The following is a 19,851-nucleotide window of genomic DNA, read 5'->3' on the forward strand; positions in this document are numbered from 1 at the left end:
TTGCACTCACTTATAATCATTCTTGCTCACTTGCACTCACTCTTGCTCGCTCTCTTCTTCTCACTTTTACTATCACTCTCTCGTTCACACTGTCACTCACATTCAGTCTCTCTGCTTTAAACCCTCTCTGAATTGCATACATCTGGGTCCGCACAGTTACTTCCCATTGGTTGAGATTAAAGTCATAATAAGAGAAAACCTGTGCAAGGATACTGGTCAGAAAGGTCATTTTTCATCACCCAAAATATCTGAATATGGTTACTTCCAACTCGTAATAAGACCCTTAATGTCTGCCACCCAACTGTAACTCACATGACCTACAGCGTAGATGAGATTATATATGGATTATTTAATTGGTGACGTAAATGTAAGATAATCACACATCGGTCATTTACACCTCGTGCTACCTGAGTAGAGGGTTCAATGACCACAAGAAGCGCCGATATCTTCCATGGCTACGAGTTTCAAAAGAGGACTCTTCTTGCTAGCTTGAGTACTAAGTAGCTCTTTGTATAATTCAGCAGCACATCCCAGTTAGGTTGCCAGGAATAATTGGTTTCATCCATTCCCTTAAAAGACGGGCACAAATTACCAATTAACAAAAAAGGTCATGCTGGTAGAACTATTGCCATGTTGGATAAAATGTATCTTGCTACACCTAAATGCAACTAAGGTGCACTCGAAGCGCCATCTGCTGGTGAAAATAACATCAATTCACAAATTATGATCTGCTGGCATTTCTAACTGTGGATGTAACTATGCCGCAAAAAATCTGGAATTTAAGGCGCATTTTAGTAAATTTGCAGTTAAGGTTGAAACATCAGTGTTCCCAGTGGAATGGGTATAGAGCGAGCTTTGGAAGGATTTTATTAACCACAATGTCGCAACTATGAATATTCACAAGCTTTGCCAATTGTTTTCCCCCCTCACCCAATGTGTGTACCTACACTTAGCTACAAAAAATACTGGAGCCAGGTACCAATAGGGTGTGACCAGTTTCCTGGAACTCCATATTTACAGAGGTTAAAAGAGCAGGCATTTCAGCATATTGAAAAACATTTCTTACTAAAACAGAAAAATTAGGATGGATTTGTATATTAGCTATAATTGTAAAGAGGCAGATTTTTCTAACCCACCGAGTTCGATGCACAGACATATGGATCTTTGGGAGTAAAGCAGTAACTTGACAAAGATCCTGGGGGAAGAAGCACAATACTTGCAAAAGGTCCATCTTTTTTAAGCTTTAAGTAGAGTTACTTACCAGCCCCTTCAATGGCAAGGTCTCCCATTTCCCCGGATAACTCCCTTACACTCCCAGATGCAGGCTCTCCTGTGATATCAGGGACAGCATTCCTACGCCCAGTGCGGTCACAGGAAATAAAATCGGTGTATGCGGACTCGACCTCCATTACGTTTCTTTCATAGCAGAAAAATATGAAAAGTCCTGCAATGAAACAAGGATAAGAATAAAACCCTGTTTGCACGTCTACTTTACGGCACTGCTTATTTTTCTATTAGCAGTTTTACATAGAAGAGACTATTCGAAGGGTGACCAAGCACTTCACTCAAGGACAACTTACAGGTTACACAAGATGAACCAAATCACATACAAAACCAAAAGGAATAGAAAGGTGCAATAATACAAGTTACATTAAATACAAATAAACCGAGTAGTCAAGTTACAAGGTGGTGGAAATACAGTTACAATTATGTACAGTGGATAATTCTGATGTTTCAATCAGGCTGCCCTTCTGTCAAAGGTAACTTTGGTCAAGCTTCCCCAACAAAGAAGACTAACCAACCATACATCTTGCTAGGATTTGTGAAATTGGAGAGCTGGAATGCAGCCTTGCAGGTTCACAGTTTAGTCTCTAATTCAGAAGACATCCAGGTGGCCGCTGGAAGGTGATGGGTGAATTCTTTTTTTTTTTTAATATCTTTATTTGGTTTTATTTGTTTCATTCATAATGCAGCAAACAGTGCATAAAGGTGCAAACACGCAACCAATGGTAAATATTAAACTATGAAAGAGGCATGCACACAACCACACCCAACCGTTCAAATAAAGCAGGCAGCAACATGACTTTTCCATGGATAGAAGAAATTACAGTAATGGTTACAGCAATGCCCCTATATATAATACTAGCAGCCCGTCCCGACGTTGTCCGGGTATGAATTGCTGCCGGCCAGTAGTATATCGTTTTGTAGGATTTCATTTAGATAGCATTTCTTATCTGTGACAGGCCTGTGAAACGCTCCGATTCACAGTGCACTGCTGATGCACTTAAGAGTGTGCGTTCAGTAGTGTGTGAACTCGAGTTTCCCTACTTTATTTTTCCTTGCAATATCATATAGCGTGAACTCGACAACATGGCATGAGCACAATTTACATTACAGAAGAACACATTCATTTGTGGTAGGCACGGGGAGACAAAGCGATTTGCCTGGAATCACAGGATGTTGAGCTGATGCAGAGATTCGAACGTAGCTCCCCAGCTCTAAAGTTCGCAATTCTAGAACTTGTGGCGGGAGGTGTGTCTAAAAGTGTATGTCGGTGCTGGCCATCAATGAGAGAGACCTGTGCAATTTTCAAATGGGTGGTGAAAAAATATGAGTATGTTGCTGGAGATGTGGGCCGCCGTGCCACCAATGTACTTACCGGGGGTGGGTAAACACCCATTATTCCGCAACTTTCTTTCCGCATACTTTCATTACGAAAGTACCATGACTCTGCAATGCCATTATAACGCATGGCATTACATTTTATATGCTTTTACCACGCATACATTTACAACGAAATTCGTTGTAAATGCATGAATGGTATAAGCATTTTTTTTTTAATGTTTGGATAAGGTAGGTATGGGTATAGGGGTATATGTTTTGGGGTACTGAGGTATATGTTTTGGGGTCTTTGGGTATTTTAAGGGTTCAAATATAGTTTTGGGTTATGGGGTACAGGGGTAGTTTTAGGGTTTAGGGATAGGTATGGGTTTTGGGGTACAGGGGTATTTTTAGGGTTCAGGGCTAGGTTTGGGGTATAGGGGTATTTTTAGGGTTCAGGGGTGGGTTTGGGGGTACAGGGGTATTTTAAGGGTTCAGGGCTAGGTTTGGGTTTTGGGGTACAGGGGTATTTTTAGGGTTCAGGGGTAGGTTTGGGTTTTGAGGTACAGGGGTATTTATAGGGTTCAGGGCTAGGTTTGGGTTTTGGGGTACAGGGGTATTTTTAGGGTTTAGGGATAGGTTTGGGTTTTGGGGTACAGGGTATATTTATAGGGTTAAGATGGGTTAGTGTTTAAGGGTGTTGGGGTATTTTAAGGAGTAAGGGTGGGTTATGATTATGGGGTGCAGGGGTATTTAAAGGGAGCAGGGTGGGATTAGCACACGATATGAGACATGGCATGAAGGGCGGAACGTACCACATGCCCCATTTTAAATGTATATGGTGGGCGTCTGCATAGCCTATGTCCTTCTGCTGCAACTGCCCTTTCCAACGCTGTATTGGGTGTTGTGATTGTTGCTGTGGTTCCTGAGATTACCCGCCTCAAAGGTTTGGGCTCTCTCTTTATTATATTAATATGGACAACAATTTTTTATGTCGAGGGAGTCACAGTTCTCGATGGTAGGTATATGTCGTAATGTCTCAACCAATCCGCCCCCCCCCCAACCTTGTGAAATCTGCGTGGGCACCCCCTGTTCTTGTATGTGATGCTCTTGCCTGACATATATTGGTCCCTCCCTCGCTTCAATTCCTGCAATAAAGGGGCTTCAGACGCCCCCCAGTACCTTGCCACGCCTCGCTGGGCCCACCACCAGCCCATAGTCACAAAAAAGGATTTGCATCCTGGGGACGTCGACATCCCCTGCAACACACAATGGCATGTACTTGGGATCAGGAGGAATGGTTTCACCCACCACCCAACCTAGTTATCTTACAAACTGTGACCAACAGTTCTGAATTTCGGGCAACTCCAGTGCGTGTGAATATAGGAGTCCCTGGCTCCCCCACATCTAAGACAGTCTGGGGAGGTCAGTCTTCCCAGATTGGTAGAATTCTTCCACTGGTAGGTACACTGAGCCACATTACTGTCCATTGTTTAAATATCAGCCACTTGTAATTAATCTGCTCCACTGGACTCAAGCTCCACCTCGTTGATGAATGCCAAAAGGCTGAAACAAGCCTTGGGGGTGCTTGTGTTCTCCTCTGGAGGAAACCTGACCTGCCAGTTAGGAATGGACTGTTCCTACAAGCATAAATGTCAAGGTTTTAGTAGAGATGGTTGCCCCCACTTTTTGCCAAACTGTTGACATGCTTTGACGGAGTGTGTACTGGGTAGCTGCCAACCAGGTACCCAGAGCCTATGTTCCTTCCCTAAACTGCATTGATACAAAACCCAATCGGCACTCTTTGGCCACATACAAGTCCCTTGTAAACGGTACTATAGGTACCAAGAGCACTGTGGCCAGGGAAGGCCACTAAGGGCTGCAGCACTTATTGTGCCACCCTTAGAGGCCCTGTACTTGCAGGCTGCGTGTTTCGGTGCAGAACAAAGTGAAGAGTCGACATGGCACAGATCCCTGTGTGCCATGCCTACAAGCCACTGCCCTGGCATAGGTAAGTCACCCCTCTAGCTGGGTGCACTATACCAGTAGTGAGGGTGCGGGTGCATGAGCCGTGTACTCCTACAGTGTCTAAGCCAATTCTTAGACATTGTAAGTGCAGTAATGCGATCAAGAGTACATGGGTGCTAGGAGTTTGTCATTACAAACTCCACAGCACCATAATGGCTTTACTGAAAACTAGGAAGTTTGGTATCAAACTTATCAGCACATTAAACCCACACTGATGCCAGTGTGGGATTTAATGAAAAATGCACTGAGGGGGCATCTTAGAGATGCCCCCTGAAAAACGAGATAACTCTAGTCTCCTGGCTGAGTGACTGCTCACCAACTGCCACCACCAGACATGTTTCTGGACCCATGGGTCGAGAGCCTGCTGCTCTCAGGGGCCTGAAACAATGCACATCCTGGGACAAGGTGTCAAGCCTCCTCCCCCAGGATGGGCAGGGTCCATGAAGGGAAGCTTCAAAGGCTTGTCACCTCTGTGAGCTACTCCAGCCAATTGCTGCTTCCAGCAACTGGCCCCCACCGGTTCTGACACCCACTTTGGGTGGAAGAATCGTCAGAAAAACCAAGTGAGGAAGGGAGTTGTGCCCACTTTTGCCAATTTCACCCCTCAGGTGGGGGAATGGAGATGAAGCACAACTCTCAGACCTTAACATCTTGCAGATGGGGGACCCAGCCGACCAGAGAGGCATATGCCCCCGTCCCACTGGAGTGTGGCATAATAGGGGGTGTACCCACCTCAAGGAAGGGACCCATTGGTCCCGACCTTTACTCACCTATACCACCCCGAAATCTAGTATTTAGGGACAACTCTGAACCTTGCCTCCTCAGACAAGAGCTGACCATAAGAGATAAGAAGGAGGACAGGAGAAGCCATGCTGAACTAAGAAGAGGAGGACATCCACTGACTTGGCCCCAGCCCTACCGGCCTGTCCCCACCTCAAACCTCCTTCAGCGAAATCCCGGTGTGTTCTGCAGCCAGCAGTCCCCAAGAACACGGACGCCCTGCCCTGACTTTCCAAACGAAGACTTTGTCTCCAGTGAGCACCAGATTTTCTCACCCACAGACTCCGGCTCCGCTCAAATCCGCGAGTATGCACGACTCTGCACCTGATGCCCACGGCCCGTGTTTGGGTGGCCAAACACCACGAGGAGTTCTTCCCAGCGATCCTGAACAGACATCTGGTGATCTCTGACCTTCCTCGAAATTCCAAACGCCGCCTTGCAGCTCCTTTCTGGAGGATCCCCCCGACCGCAAACGGAGCTGGTAAGAAAACCTGACGCCTGAAAACAGCCCTGTACCCGACGTCCCACACCCTTGGGTGGCCCAACAGATGGTGTCCCAGCATCCCTAGGCATCACATCTTACCTCTCCAACAGGTGGTTACCTCCAAAAGACCTTCGTGCCCGAGCCTGCAGTGTTTGTTGCAACTGGAGAATTCCCATTGAAACCAACAGAGCACCAGATGCCAAAACAGCACCCTGTACCCAGGCGCCCCTGTGCCACTACGTGGGCACCCTGGGTGCCAAATCTGATCCCCTTTTGGCGTGAGCCTAACACCAGGAGCGAAGCTCCCACAACCTTGTGGCTTGCCCGTGAGCAGCCACCAACCGGAGGCCCTCTAGCCCCCACTGGATAACATTGGGCCTCAGTACTCTGCAACCAGCCACCCTAGTGCCACTGAAGGTGCTTGAAGAGTGTCTCTTTGACCCTGGATGGAACCCTGGTGCTAACCCCAGAATACCAACTCCCACAGCAAAGTACTTACCGGTAAACCGATAACTTAATGTCCTCCCATAGGATTGCATTGACTGTTTTTCCTTGAAAAATCTTTTAAGTGTGGAGTTGGTTTGTATGAAAACTTGAAACACTGCAAATATACAAAAACGATTACTTACCTTTTGTCTAGGAGATGTCTCAGTGTGATATCAAGGCATATCACACTGGTTAGCAAAAGTAACTTAAAAAGTAATCCAAGAAGTAACATGCACAGTAATCTGTAAAGCAACTAAAAAGTAATTTCGAAATGTTGATTTACCTGTAAAACATCCAACTGCATTTGAACCTGCATTCAACTGTAATTAACTGCATAAATATTGCAAAGTATTATTTCACTTACCTGCACCAGGCCTGGCTTGGTTGTAGAAATAAAATAACTATATAATACTTTTGATACATACAAAATTGGTCTGAGTTAAGTCTTTGAGTGTGTGACATCATTTCTTTCCTGAGTGTGTTAAACACATGCTTAAAACTACCCTCCGATAAAGCCTTACTGCTTGCCCTCACTACTACAAAATAGAGAGTAAGGTATTATCTACTTTTACCTCTGCCCACTTTTGGGGTTCCACTGGACTCTGTGCACACTATACCTTACTTTGCTACAGCATATACAGGGCCAGCTTCCTATATGTCCCCATTGATTAGTATTGAAGCAGAGGCAATTTCAAGAGAGAGACAGCTAAAATAAAGCAATTTGTTTGCTTCCAAATCTGGATTCTCGAGCCTGAATCAGTTCTATTGGCATGTAGGCACTAGACCAGAACCAATAATGTTTTGTATAGAGCTGGTCTCGATCTAGACTGGCAGACTGCACAAAAAACAACAGACTAGAAAGCAGCCTGGAAAGCTAGGGGTTGATTATTTCAATCATTCTAAATAGCAGAAGTGAGTTGGGGATGAATGTGGGTTCCGTGCCTACTATTTAGCTGGCATCGACCTGCATCTCTGTAGGACGACCCGAAAGAGTGAAACCTCTCTCTAGGGGTACTCGTGTTCCCGTCTGGAGAGGATGTGGCCTGGCTGTTCGGTCTGGACTGCTCCTAGAGGAACGTGATTAAGACTGGTTAGCAGGTGGCTGGTCCGGTCTACAGCTGCAGAGTAGGCAAAAAACATAAGGCCCCTGGAATGTGGCCCGAGGAATTGCCAGTGGCTGAGATTCAATCAATCACTCCACCCTTCAGTTTTTACCCATGGGAAGAGAGGGCATGAATTATCAGGACTAGTCACTAACCTGGATCAGGCAGAAGGCTTACAAACCCAAGGGAAGGGCTTGGTGGTTTGGGAATTGACATGTTATGAATGACAGAAATAAAAAAGTTAACAGATAAATGTGCTGGGGAGTACACGATTGGCAACAAGCATTAATAACGAACATTCTGATGCAAACATATTTCAAGTGGAGGGCAATAAATGTGATAAAAATAAGGAGAATTTTAGGAATAATGAGTTTTCAGTGAGGATGCTTGTTTAAGGTGTGGTATGAAAGGCTATGAAGCACATGCCAAAATGCCCTATTGCAGATAAGGATATATAAAAGTCACAAAGTTTGATCATTTTTTGTGTGTTGCAGGAGTCGGTGGTCGTGGGGGCTGTAAACTGGATAAATCTTTTAGAGGCTCTGCAGGAAAATGCATCCACGAGAAAGTAAATATGTACTGAACACTGCTGGAGTTGAGGGAGATCAACAAAAATGATCCAAGCTGAAACATTATGGCATGTGGCATTGATGTAGCCTTGTTGGTGAAGGGTGATGCAGAATTCATCATTAAATCAAAGCGATTACTTTTATAAGAGAGCGGTTGATTCAAATCCGAGGAATATTAACGGCTTCTGGTGAAGGCTAACTAGATAGGACCAGGTACATCCGGTTAATATTGGATTCAGTGGAATGAAAGCGGTTAGCGGAATTTATATAGCTACAAAAGGAGAACCAATTTTAGGTTTGTACACAAAAATGGTTTGACTTTTAATGGAAGTCAAGATGTTACTAAATAAATATTCTCAGTGAAACCTAGTAGAGATTTATATTGCTGAGTTGGAAAATATTCCTCAGTGTTTGGCGCAAGTTAGGGAAGCAAAAAAGGTTTTATTTATTTAATTTGCTATTCATTGTGCCTCCCTACGTTTACAAGGTTAAATGTATTCCATTTAGTTTTAGGGTGCAACTGGAGAAAGGGTTGGAAAGATTATGAAATGCTGGGATAACTGAGTAGATTTAAGTTTTGTAATAGCTTGCACTGGTGTTACTATATGCAAACTTGACAACTCGATAAGAATGTGTGGTGAATCAACAATGCCATTCAATCAAGGTAGCTGGCCACCCCTTGCCCAACCATTGGGAAATGTTAACATCCCTTGGGAAGTCCAAGTGATTCTCCACATAAGACTTGTCGTTTACATACTATCAAACAGAGTTACTGTCGGAAATACGCCATCAGAAAGCTGCCTCCACAATGTACAAAAAGATGACGCAAAAGATATCTGAAGAGATGTCACGTGTGAACAATTTTCAGCTTGACATATTAGTCTATGAAAAGATTGAAAGACCACAGCTTCAAACTCAGCCAAACATTAAAGAAGTTGGATGAAAATGGGCTGTTACTTAAGGCACAGAAGTGAAAGTTGAAGGTCAAAACTGAGTTGGCTAGGACACGTGACTGCTGAGGAAGGTATGGACCAAATTAAAAAAGTTAGGTGATACCTTAGTACAAGAGAGCTCTTCAGGGGACAGTGATAAAAAATTATCAAACAAGGATTCATTATTATTCAAAGTTTGTGGAAGGTATTTCTTAGAAGACAAAACACAGGAGAGTGCTACTGAAAAAGGGATGTAATTTTGCTTTGAACAATTGTTGTCAGAAGGAATCTGATTTTTTTTTTTTTATTAGGGGTTGTGAGATCCTGGTATTTTAACTTGGAAGTTCGGGGGGACTAGGTGAGATATGAAATCCCACGAAGTTTTGTAAACAAGTGCCTTGTAAAGTATATACAGTTAAAACACAGGCTTACCTTTGGTAGACAAGGCAGAAAGCAACACCCAAACTAAATGTAAGACTACCTGGCTAAAATTTCTTACCACGTTACAGGCTGGGTTCACTTATAATAGAAGGGAAATAAGACGGGGAGGGGTAGAAATAGAATAGGGAAAGGGAAAAAATAAGGAGAAGTGTTCTGGAGGGAAACAGAAAGGCAAATAAGATGCTTTGTGAGGAGTTTTATTAGTTTTTATGTGTGAATGTGCCATGATTGTGGAGTATGTGGATGTACTGGGTTTGGAAGATAAGAATTAAAGGCAACTATTATGCTGACCTGGACAGAGTGAATATTCTTACAGACGTTTGGCTCAGAAAAACTCACTTGTAGGCAGGTGATTTAGGCATTCTGACCTGGCCAAAACTAAGCTAGACACTTAAATAGGTGGTATCAAGGTTGTTGAAAAAGAGACTTGTTGACAGTTACGTGGCTGGACAAAATCTGCTCAGCCAAGGTTTAGCAACAGGACTATTATGGAATGCCAGTAAATGCTTGGTTTGGTTCTTTAAAACTTAAGAAGCTCAGACTGGTGTAACAGTAATCAATAACCCCAGGAAGAGGTTAAAACGCACATTCCTATCATAATTTCTCAGTGCCATCAATTTTACTAAGCAGGACTTTATTGATATGAACAAGTAGTCTACGTTCTTGCAGATCGATAACCTTCATTTACGGACTATATTGGTGGGGGCTGAAAAGCATTGATAACTATATGATCAACAACTTAATTAAGTATTAAATGTTGCCAAGCATAGCAGACCTAGCTAAGAAATGTTCAGCACTATTCAAAGGTTGTTCACAGTCCCTAGCTCAGTTACTAATCAAGTTATTCAATGCAGTAAAAACTCACCTAGGAATGTGCAGAGTAGGCCAATATTGCCTTACTATAAAGCCATGTAAAGAAAGTTTCCTTTAAAGCTCGTACTCACTGACCGTAGACATTGATCTCTAAACTTAACATCGCTGTAAGTATACTTACTAAGATCTTAGAGCGTAACTTAACCTTTCTGTAAAAGATGCATTATGATGGATTCCTACTGTGCTGTGAACGTTTGAGAATGCCAGCATTGGCTACTGATTCATCGATAAATAAAAGGCAAGAATCTTTCGATTAGATTTGAACGACAGGATTGGGCCAATTGAAAATGGTGCTGCAATATTCAAACAGTGTACTTACCCACATTAGTAAACGACCAGTACTATATTTTCAAATTTTTTTTACCAACATCCGGAAAGCCACTAAAAGATACGCCTTTATATACATAGCAAAGTATGTCCCCCTTATCCTTCAAACTTTACTGGTATTGCTTATATAAGTTATTAAAGTATAAAATATATAGACATGCAAAGATCAAAACAAACATCACACGTTCCTTCAAATCTCAGAATCCATTCTCCTTTAGCTTCCATCAGCATTCAACTCCCACTAGTCAACAAGCGTCTCACAGTAAGATCACTATATCAAGGATTAATATCTTCATATATTTCTCAAGTAACTTCTCAAAAGTCTCATGTTTGCATTCCAGATCTGCAGTTACACATTTCTAATTCTTCATTTAGGCATTATATCATCTCTCTATTTTTTTTAATATAATTTTAATTCACTTTCTTATATGTGACATCAGACTTTTTACAAGTAGAAACTTTTCAATGGTTTGCTCATGATGTAGCTCTTATTTCTATGAAGTGTCTTAATTCAGAAGGTGTTATCCTCCTGCACATGACCACCTGTAGCAAGTTAACTTTAACATTATGTTCCATATAGAGCTCTTCACTCTAGGTCTATGAAACTCCCTAAGGCACCATGCTTTAAGAGGGAGAACCTTTCTGGTCTTCGCTCCTATGTTTTGGGATTCTGTAAACTCCTAAAACCCCATCTGTTCTGCTGAATCTATTTAATTACTAAACGTGCTTACTTCACTCTGGCTACTTAAAACTGTCAAATGAACTTCAAGTGACAAGGCACTCTAAGTGGTTGATTATAATTCTGGCGGTCCACGGACCACAAGACTCGTGGGGGAATGATCTCCCCATCACCCTGTTACGAGATTGTCAGTGGGACCGCCACCACCCTGCCGCAGCCGCCAGGGAACTGCCTTTCCCTGGTAGTGTTGAGGCGGTCAGGAGGTAGCCATACGCCTAGCGGGACCGCTGTGTTCCCACCCTAGCATTTTAGGAGTTTCCTCTCTGCCAGGGTTTACATGGCGTTCCACCTCCATGCAAACTGAGGCGGAGAGGAAACAAAGGGGTCCCTACAGGGCCCCCTTGTGTCTCTGCCTCTTGTTAATGCACACAGGGATGGCACAACATGTGCCCCGCTATGTGCATGCACACCGGTTCCTGTGCTGCATGGATATTTGAGTCCATGCTGTGCACGAACTGTTTTTAACGTTCAACTTGCGATGCCTGTTTTTAAAGGCACAGCCGTGGGAATGCCAAAAAAAGCCTGCCAGACAGAAGAAAACTGCTAATCTGGTGTGCGGCCTCACCACGGGTTTGATGGTGCGGCAGTGGTGTGAATCCAGCGCCGCATCGTCAAACTCTTAATCGGGCCCTAAGTATTTTGAATAAAATAACTCACTTTTGCAATTAAAATAGACTGAAAATATTTTGTGGGTGATTGGTTGTTGTGACAAACTAATGTGCTTGTTAGGTCACACACCTTACTGTCGGTGTCTTGGGGAAGGCCATTGTAGAATAGAGGGCAACAGATTGCGTCGGTGGGAAGATATATAGCCTATGATTGCAAATGTTGACGTATCTCAGAAGTTTTTTTTCAATGGTCACTGTTCTAGATCAGAACTTGAAGCAAAACCATTGTAGTGAACCCAAACCTCACAGTGACATCTTAGATCTTTAGGGGAATCAATCAGATGCACAACTATCAATTACCACTGTTACTGACCCCTTGGTGCACCACATTCATAATCCTACCGACACCTTTCAAATATTACATTTTGATTGGTGTAAAATGGATGCACTTTATGCAGATGAGTTATCGGTACACACTTTGGATTTGGATCCAACTTCCACAGCTTTTGAGAGACTTATGACTGTACACTGCCGGATTTCAGAGTTCAAAGCAAACCCTAAAGGAATAAATGTGATAGACTGAACATGTTAAACCACCCCATTGGCGATCTGATAACTGGAGATTTTGGTTATACATAATCTAAATCACATTACTAGGCAAGGTTCCATTGTAGTTTACATATATTGGACCTGTTAAATTGGAAGTCATTTTTTGGTAGCTTTGAAGAATAAAAGACTCAGTTTGCCCAGCAGAGATTTGTAATATCCATTCTTATATAAGGGTCTCCCTCCAACTATTCTCAACTTGACTATATTGGGATGTTCCTTCTATATGGCTAAAGCTAGGCGACACGCTATCTCTGGATGCAATAGGAGCAGTAGCCAGAAGAGGGCGCTTGGTTATGGCTTGCTATGCAGAGTGTTTTCTCTATCTTGTCACTGATTACACATCCTGCAGTTCACTAAGGGTCAAGCTCCCTCTATCGAAAAAATATTTTCAGATACATTCCCGGCAAACAGTGAATAAGGACAGCATTCTTTGCCCATCTCCTAGCAGAAAGCAGGATTGCAACAATAAATAAAGATAAAAACCTAAAAGTATGCCACTGAAATTTCGAACTGCACATACACTATTAAGAAGCATTGCCAAAACCAATAGGTCTGGTCTTGGCAAGCCTTTGATTAATTTATTTATAGGCAACATGTAATAGACGTTAAACGTGTAAAAGTATAAAAATGTAAAATTGGGTCTCTCTAAAGGTGGTTTGCATATGTTTGCAAAAAAAAAAAAACACGAAAAATGGCCTTGTAAAAATAAATAGATAAAAAGTAATAAATGAGAGCAAAAATGAAAGCAGAGACTGGACCTCCAGTCCTGGCCCTGAAATGGACTTACTTTCGAGGCGGAAGTGCATATGTGCAACAACTAAATGACATCACTCATAGCGAAGGTGGAAAATGGCTAAAGTGAGTTGACCCCATGCGGTAGGGTGAGGTAGACAGAACCAAATGTCAATGATGTCAATGACCCTTGGCCAACCCAATTGATGAATAGAGCAGTTATGAAAGCACAAATTAAGCACTTTCTTACGTAACACTAAAGTGTGATGGAAACAAAGACTTTGATATGATGAAAGTGAAGCAAGATATTTTGTAAATAGCAATTGTAAATTGCATTTATATAGCGCTTACTAGCCCTGACGAGGCGCTTTTGGCGAGTAGCTCATACGAACGTTCGCTGAAACCAGTTTTCCACACATGGTCCTGTATATTTTTATCAGTAAAACTGCATGTCTATGCACATTTAGTGGTCAGTTCAATGTAAAATATGCGGTTTGTAAATAGCAGTGGGCTTACCACACAATGCTTCAGTGATGTATTTGCCGCAGTGTGCTCTAAAGTGCATCAAACATTACTTGCCACATCCTTACCACTCTCACCTTGAATGGACATGGCCCATCGCCTACAATTGTGAGCCTGGATTTTACACAGTCCCTGTGACTTCAGTGATGTCACACTGATGGCAGCACACCCACCTGGAAAACGGTTAATCCTGGCCTAAATTTGGAGCCCTTGGGAACAGGGGACATCTAGGCCAAGCAGACATTTGCCTTTACATTCAATGTATTGTCGACAGTCTTAGGAGGGTCGGGGTGATGGTTAGATAAGCAGAAATCAGTGGTTTGTTCAAGCGTGGAGACTGCAGTAATACTCAGCACTGCAGCTAAAATGGCCGCACGGAGAAGCAGAACTGAATGTGATCAGCAAAGCCCAAATTATGTGCGGAACGGAGGGTAAACTGCTGCGTTCACCTCTGGCTGACAAACCCTCCTCGTCGCTGTCACGATGGCTTCCTTCGACTGAGGGGTCAAGGGAAGAAATACTGCGAGGCCGAGCGCGTGGAAACGGGAGTTAATAGGTTCTCCGCCCGGTCGCCGTGGAGCCGAGAGCCGGACTGCAGCTACAGGCGGTTTGAATTATTTACTGGGCTCGGAGCACTTAATCCGCCCTCCCAGCACATTCCGGGAGCAGCTGCTTCCTTCGAGTGTGATCGTGACACGCGCACAAAGCTCATGTTCACCTCTTTGGAGCAGTGCTCAATTTGCAACAAAAAAATATATATGTATGCAGGGACACATTTTTCTAGGAGCCCATTGCTGACGCTGCCACATGCGGGATTGCCCAATAACAAGGCAGTATCAACTTTATTTCACCTCATGCCTCTTTTCCCCATCACCCCATCAGTTACTTTCTTAAACTCTTGTAGGTTCTTAATTTGAATCTTAGTTTTCTCCTTTTGGAACTTTTTTTTATATCTTCCTCCTCCTTTTCATGTTGTGCTTTTCTCCTGCTCTGGGTAAAATTCCAGTAATATAAATAAGTCCCAGGCCCCCAAACATGAGTGCCAGTACCCTCCACCAGCAACCACAGGCACAAATTAACTCTAGTGCCTCAAAAGGTGCTCCTTGTGACGTGCAGAGTAGGTGTGTGTTTTTCTACTTTCAGGGCTAGAGTTAGTAGCTGGGTGGGGTTGAGATTCCATGTCCCTTGTGAGCCTGGTCACACTCTTCAGGTTGGTGCAGACTAGTGCACAAATAATGGCCGGATGTATGACATTACAACGAATGCTTTACCACGCATGCCTTTACAACACGGTTTTTACAACGCATGCCTTTACAACGCATAACGCTTTGGGGTGCGGGATAGTGAATAGTTTAATTTACTGTTCCAACTCCAGTCCCCGTGGATAGAAGAGAAGGTGTTGGATAGTAAATTAAATCTATTCCCTATCCTAGCCCCCCAGCGCAATGCGTTGTAATGGTTTGCGTTGTAAAAGTTGCGTCGTAAAGGCACTGCGTGGTAAAAGTTGCGTTGTAAAGGATGTTTCCCATAATGGCCTAGTGGCTGTGGTACAGCCAAGTAGTGTATATTTCACCCTTTCTTTTACCCATTCCTTAACTTCCTAGGCTTTCACCTTTGCCTCCTCTGGAATACTCTACGTGCGCTAAAGTTGTAAAGAAGTATTGTTGTGGAAAGTACCACCTACTGTAACTTATAAGGCTAATGCAAGTCGCAGAGGAGATCCATAACCATATAAGGGATGAGGCAGAAGGCCAAGTTCCTTTACGTGGTTATGGAACTCCGAGGTGAATTGAAATATCCTTATGTATGCCAGGTTCTTTATCCCATATAATACATTGTAACACTATTACTTTGCCCTCAAGCCACTTAAAGCATTGGTACGAAGCTCTTTCATGTTGAAGAGTTAGCATGTTTGAACATATGAAGAATACAAATAAAAAGTCTGGTGTAAAAATAAACACATCAAAAACCTGACATGTATTCGTTGCAACTAGATATAAGAAGCATTTCCATAGAAGTCAGTTTAAAAAAAAAAAAGGCTGCAGTATCTCGGAACGTGTAGAAACATGCAGAAAAATTCTACCTTTTCTGTATCTAAGGAGTGCCAAAAATAAACATTCCTTCTGCTCGTCATTGTAAGCTATTAAAATAGAGCAGAAGAAAACCAACATTCAGTTTTCGTTGCTTTAAACAGCTGATTTAATTATGCTCCATGACCTGACCTGCCTTTTACCTCAGTTGCTGGCTCTGCAACAGGCATTGTGGCTTCAGAACTCGACTGTAGAGTTGTGTTCAGCAGGGCCGGACTGGGAACCAAAGCCAGGCCTGGCAAAGTGCTCGGAGGCCCCCCGTGGGGAGGTCTGAGCTCTTTGCCAGGGCCGGCTTTCGGCCGATTTTGTTGCAGGGCCGATTTTGCAGCTATGCTGCATAAACGGCCCTGTAACAAAAACGGCCCCCAGGGGCCCAAAACTAGCCCCCACCCTGTGGCGCACTGGGGGATTGCCCGGTGCCCGCAACAGCCAGTCCGGCCCTGGAGTTCAGACCTTTTTTTTTTTAAATATGTAATCACCGACTTGGTGCATCACGAGCTGCTAATTATAAAGAAATGAGTGACTGGCGTTTATACAGGGATTCAAGTACTATATAAGGGATAAAGGCCCAGATGTAGGTAAAAAATATTTACCGATTCTTAATTACCGAATTTTACCGATTCGGTAATTAAGAATCGGTAAATATGAAGGGTGGACATGTAGGTCCATCCAGATGTGTATTTTACCGAATCGGTAAAAATCGGTATCGGTAAATACCGACCGGTAATGCTCCATTCATTCCTATGGGCTTTGAAGCCCATAGGAATGAATGGGGCATTACCGGTCGGTATTTACCGAATCGGTAAATACCGATTTTGACAAGGGTGCAGGGGGTGTCACTTTGACACCCTCTAGCACCTCCAAAAAAGGGTCGGGGGCCATATGGCAGGCATACCTGCCCTAAGGGCAGGTCTGCCTGTCATATGGCACAGGTGTGCATGCACACATGTGCATGCACACCTGAATCGGTATTTCACCATCAAATTGAATTTGATGGTAAAATACCGATTTCTTAGGCCTTGTGGGACTCATAAGAGTCCCACCTACATATCAATTTTACCGAATCTGTGAAAATACCGGTCGGTAAATTTACCGACCGGTATATTTACAGATTCGGTAAAATTACCGATCGGTAAATTTACCGTTCGGTAAATTTACCGATCGGTAATTTTACCGAATCTGTAAATATACCGGTCGGTAAATTTACCGACCGGTATATTTACAGATTCGGTAAAATTACCGATCGGTAAATTTACCGAACGGTAAATTTACCGATTCTGCCCCCTACATCTCAAAATCCTTTTACCGGTCGGTAACGGCCGAATTCGGCCGTTACCGACCGGTAAAACCCTACCTACATCTGGCCCAAAGTATCCCTGCCATACATGTTAAGAATATTGTAAATCAGTGAAGAGTTCCATGGCCTCATCCAGGATTAAGGCCGAAGGCAGAGTTTCATTATAAGGTCATGGAACTCTGAGGGGACTAGAAAAATCCACATAATGTATGGTACAGGGTATTTCCTATAATACGTGTTCACACCATCGCTCTACCCTCAAACCACTTAAATCCAAGGTGTTCTGCGCTTTCCTATAATTGAAAGAGATAGCATAGTTGTAGATATGACAAAAACAGAATCTCCTGTGAAATTAGACACATCAAAAGCAGTTAGTACTTTGCTAAAAAAACAAACAATATGTGAATCAGTACATATAGGTTACATTTAAAAAAAATGACTAGGTTCGCAATGTTTAGATTAATGCAGAGAGGTTCTATTTTTCTTTACATACCTTTTGTGCAAAAATTAAACAGGTTTCGATGTATAGGTCTTTTTTGCCTATCGCAGTTACTTTGAGGAAAAAAGATCATAAGAACGAAAAGCCAGTTTTTGCCACTTTGTTTAAGCTGGAAATGCAATGATGCTCCATGACCTGCCTCTCACCTTGGCTGATGGATCTGGCAGCAGGGACTACGATGTCACGACTAGACTGTAATACATTATTACAGTTGATCAGCAACAACATTTTATCATCACATGTGACGAGAGAGACGTCACAACTCGACTATAATAAGAACATCAGAGAGGTGTTTTCTACAGGCCGGCTGGCCCCCGTGTATTGTATTCTGTGAGTTATTTTGCTGTGTTGAATTAAATAGGATGCCCTCTTCCTGCTTTTCCCTTCTCTTCTTCCCAACACATTACTAAGCCTAAACCTGACCCTGGAACAACAAGCCGAAGACGTTTCATGCACACCTACAACATTAGGATAAAGGCACCAGGGAATAGTCTTGATCCCTTGAGTGGAAGATTCATATCTGTAAGATGAGATTTGTTAACCCAATGAATAAATAAAAATAATAATAATAACAAAATGGTTCCTTTTTAAAGAGCATAATATTTTTTTGTCACATGGGTATGTCTATTGGACAGTTGAAAAGTTGGGGGTTAATTGGTTCTACATCCTACACCGTCAAAAACTTTTTACAAAACATAAGCAATAACCGTGCATAGTTTTAAAAGTTTTCTGGGTCCAGTACGTGGAAGGGGCGAAATAGGGCCTGATTATGATGTCGGGCAGACGGACCTGGGACCGACTGACCTCCGGTCGGCAGTCCCAACAGGCTAATTACAATGCAACCGAACACTGTTCAGTCGTATACTGTCATTTCTCAATGGGAGCTCATGTTACGGCCGTAAACCGACCGTAACACAAGCTCCCATTGAGAAATGGGAGGTGTTATTCATCCCTGCACCCAGTGGCAGTGTAGGGATCAGGGATCAACAGAGGGATAGACTAGGTGCCCCATCAGCCTCCAACCGGAGGCCGCGCAGTAAAGGGCCCTGCTGTGGGCCACCCAAACACGCTTTCTATCATGGTTTCCACGCCGGAAATCGTACATCGTAATCCCAAGGAGGGAAAGGTCCACCCTTTGGGATAACAAGCTGTTTCCAACTGGCAGATGGGCTCCTTCAGCTCATCAGAAGCCAGCCAGTATAACTGGCCGGTTTACTTTCCAACCGCCAGCATTAAAATGCAGTGGTCAGAAAGCAAACCAATCTATCTATTACAATGCGACCCGGAAGGCTACGACCATTGGTCGGATCCTTTATGGGCCACATCGTAATCGACCCCTTAGTTTTTGTAGATTTTAAAGAACATTCACTGAAATAGAATTATAGCAAATACACATATGTTTTAAGATAACTGGCACAGCCATTTATATTTGAATCAAATATAAGAGAAATAGTGAGGAATGAGTCAGCCCAGGTCCTCTGCCAAGGATTTTATTTTTGTGTGCGTGTGCTCCAGTTATTGATAGAAGGACGGCGTGTTTGTGTTTGTATGTTTGATACAATGTGTGGTTTTGGGCGCCAGGATTGTTTTTATCCCCCAGCAGTGTTTGTTCTGTGAGTGCATTCCTCTTCCTCGCCAGTTTCCTGTCAGGGTGAAAGCACCCAAGCATGCCTGGGTGCAAACACAGATGTGTCTAAAGATGTACTGGAAGAGAAAAAGGCGAAAAGTACCCAAATACCAGCACACTGTGATATCTTACCGTACCAATCTCCGAGATCATAAATATGCCATACATACTGGTACCAGAAACGGGAAAAAATTGTAGGCCCCTGGCAACCATGCACCATCATTCCATGCCACTGGCACTTACATTTACCAAACATACCGATAGAGGCCTATTACATATAGACCTACTCTTAACCATACGTATCAAGACAATCCTATGTGAATGGCAAAACCCAAAACAACATCTCATGCCATAAATTGTAGGTATGGGCATGTGCATACTTCATAAGGAGCTCTGAAAAGTTCTAATATAGCCTTATAGCCCGCTGTAGCTATTAAAGGCCCCTTCCAGCGTTAAAGGCCCGAGCCGAAGGCGAGGATTTTTAACAAGGGAGCAGGACTTTAA

General features: G+C 43.2%; 1 protein-coding gene across 5 annotated transcripts in view; it reads right to left on the minus strand.

The window, feature by feature from the left end:
- Positions 1–19,851, minus strand: part of PKIG (cAMP-dependent protein kinase inhibitor gamma) — a 539,969-nt gene that overhangs the window by 22,127 nt on the left and 497,991 nt on the right. For all 5 annotated transcript variants that reach the window (XM_078651936.1, XM_078651934.1, XM_078651932.1 and 2 more), the window contains one exon: positions 1,262–1,444. In XM_078651936.1, the coding sequence (XP_078508062.1) occupies positions 1,262–1,409 (148 nt within the window). In that variant the 5' untranslated portion in view covers positions 1,410–1,444. The remainder of the gene's footprint in view (positions 1–1,261; positions 1,445–19,851) is intronic.

This window comes from Lissotriton helveticus, chromosome 7 (genome assembly GCF_964261635.1).
Source record: "Lissotriton helveticus chromosome 7, aLisHel1.1, whole genome shotgun sequence".
Classification (NCBI taxonomy): Eukaryota; Metazoa; Chordata; class Amphibia; order Caudata; family Salamandridae; genus Lissotriton; species Lissotriton helveticus.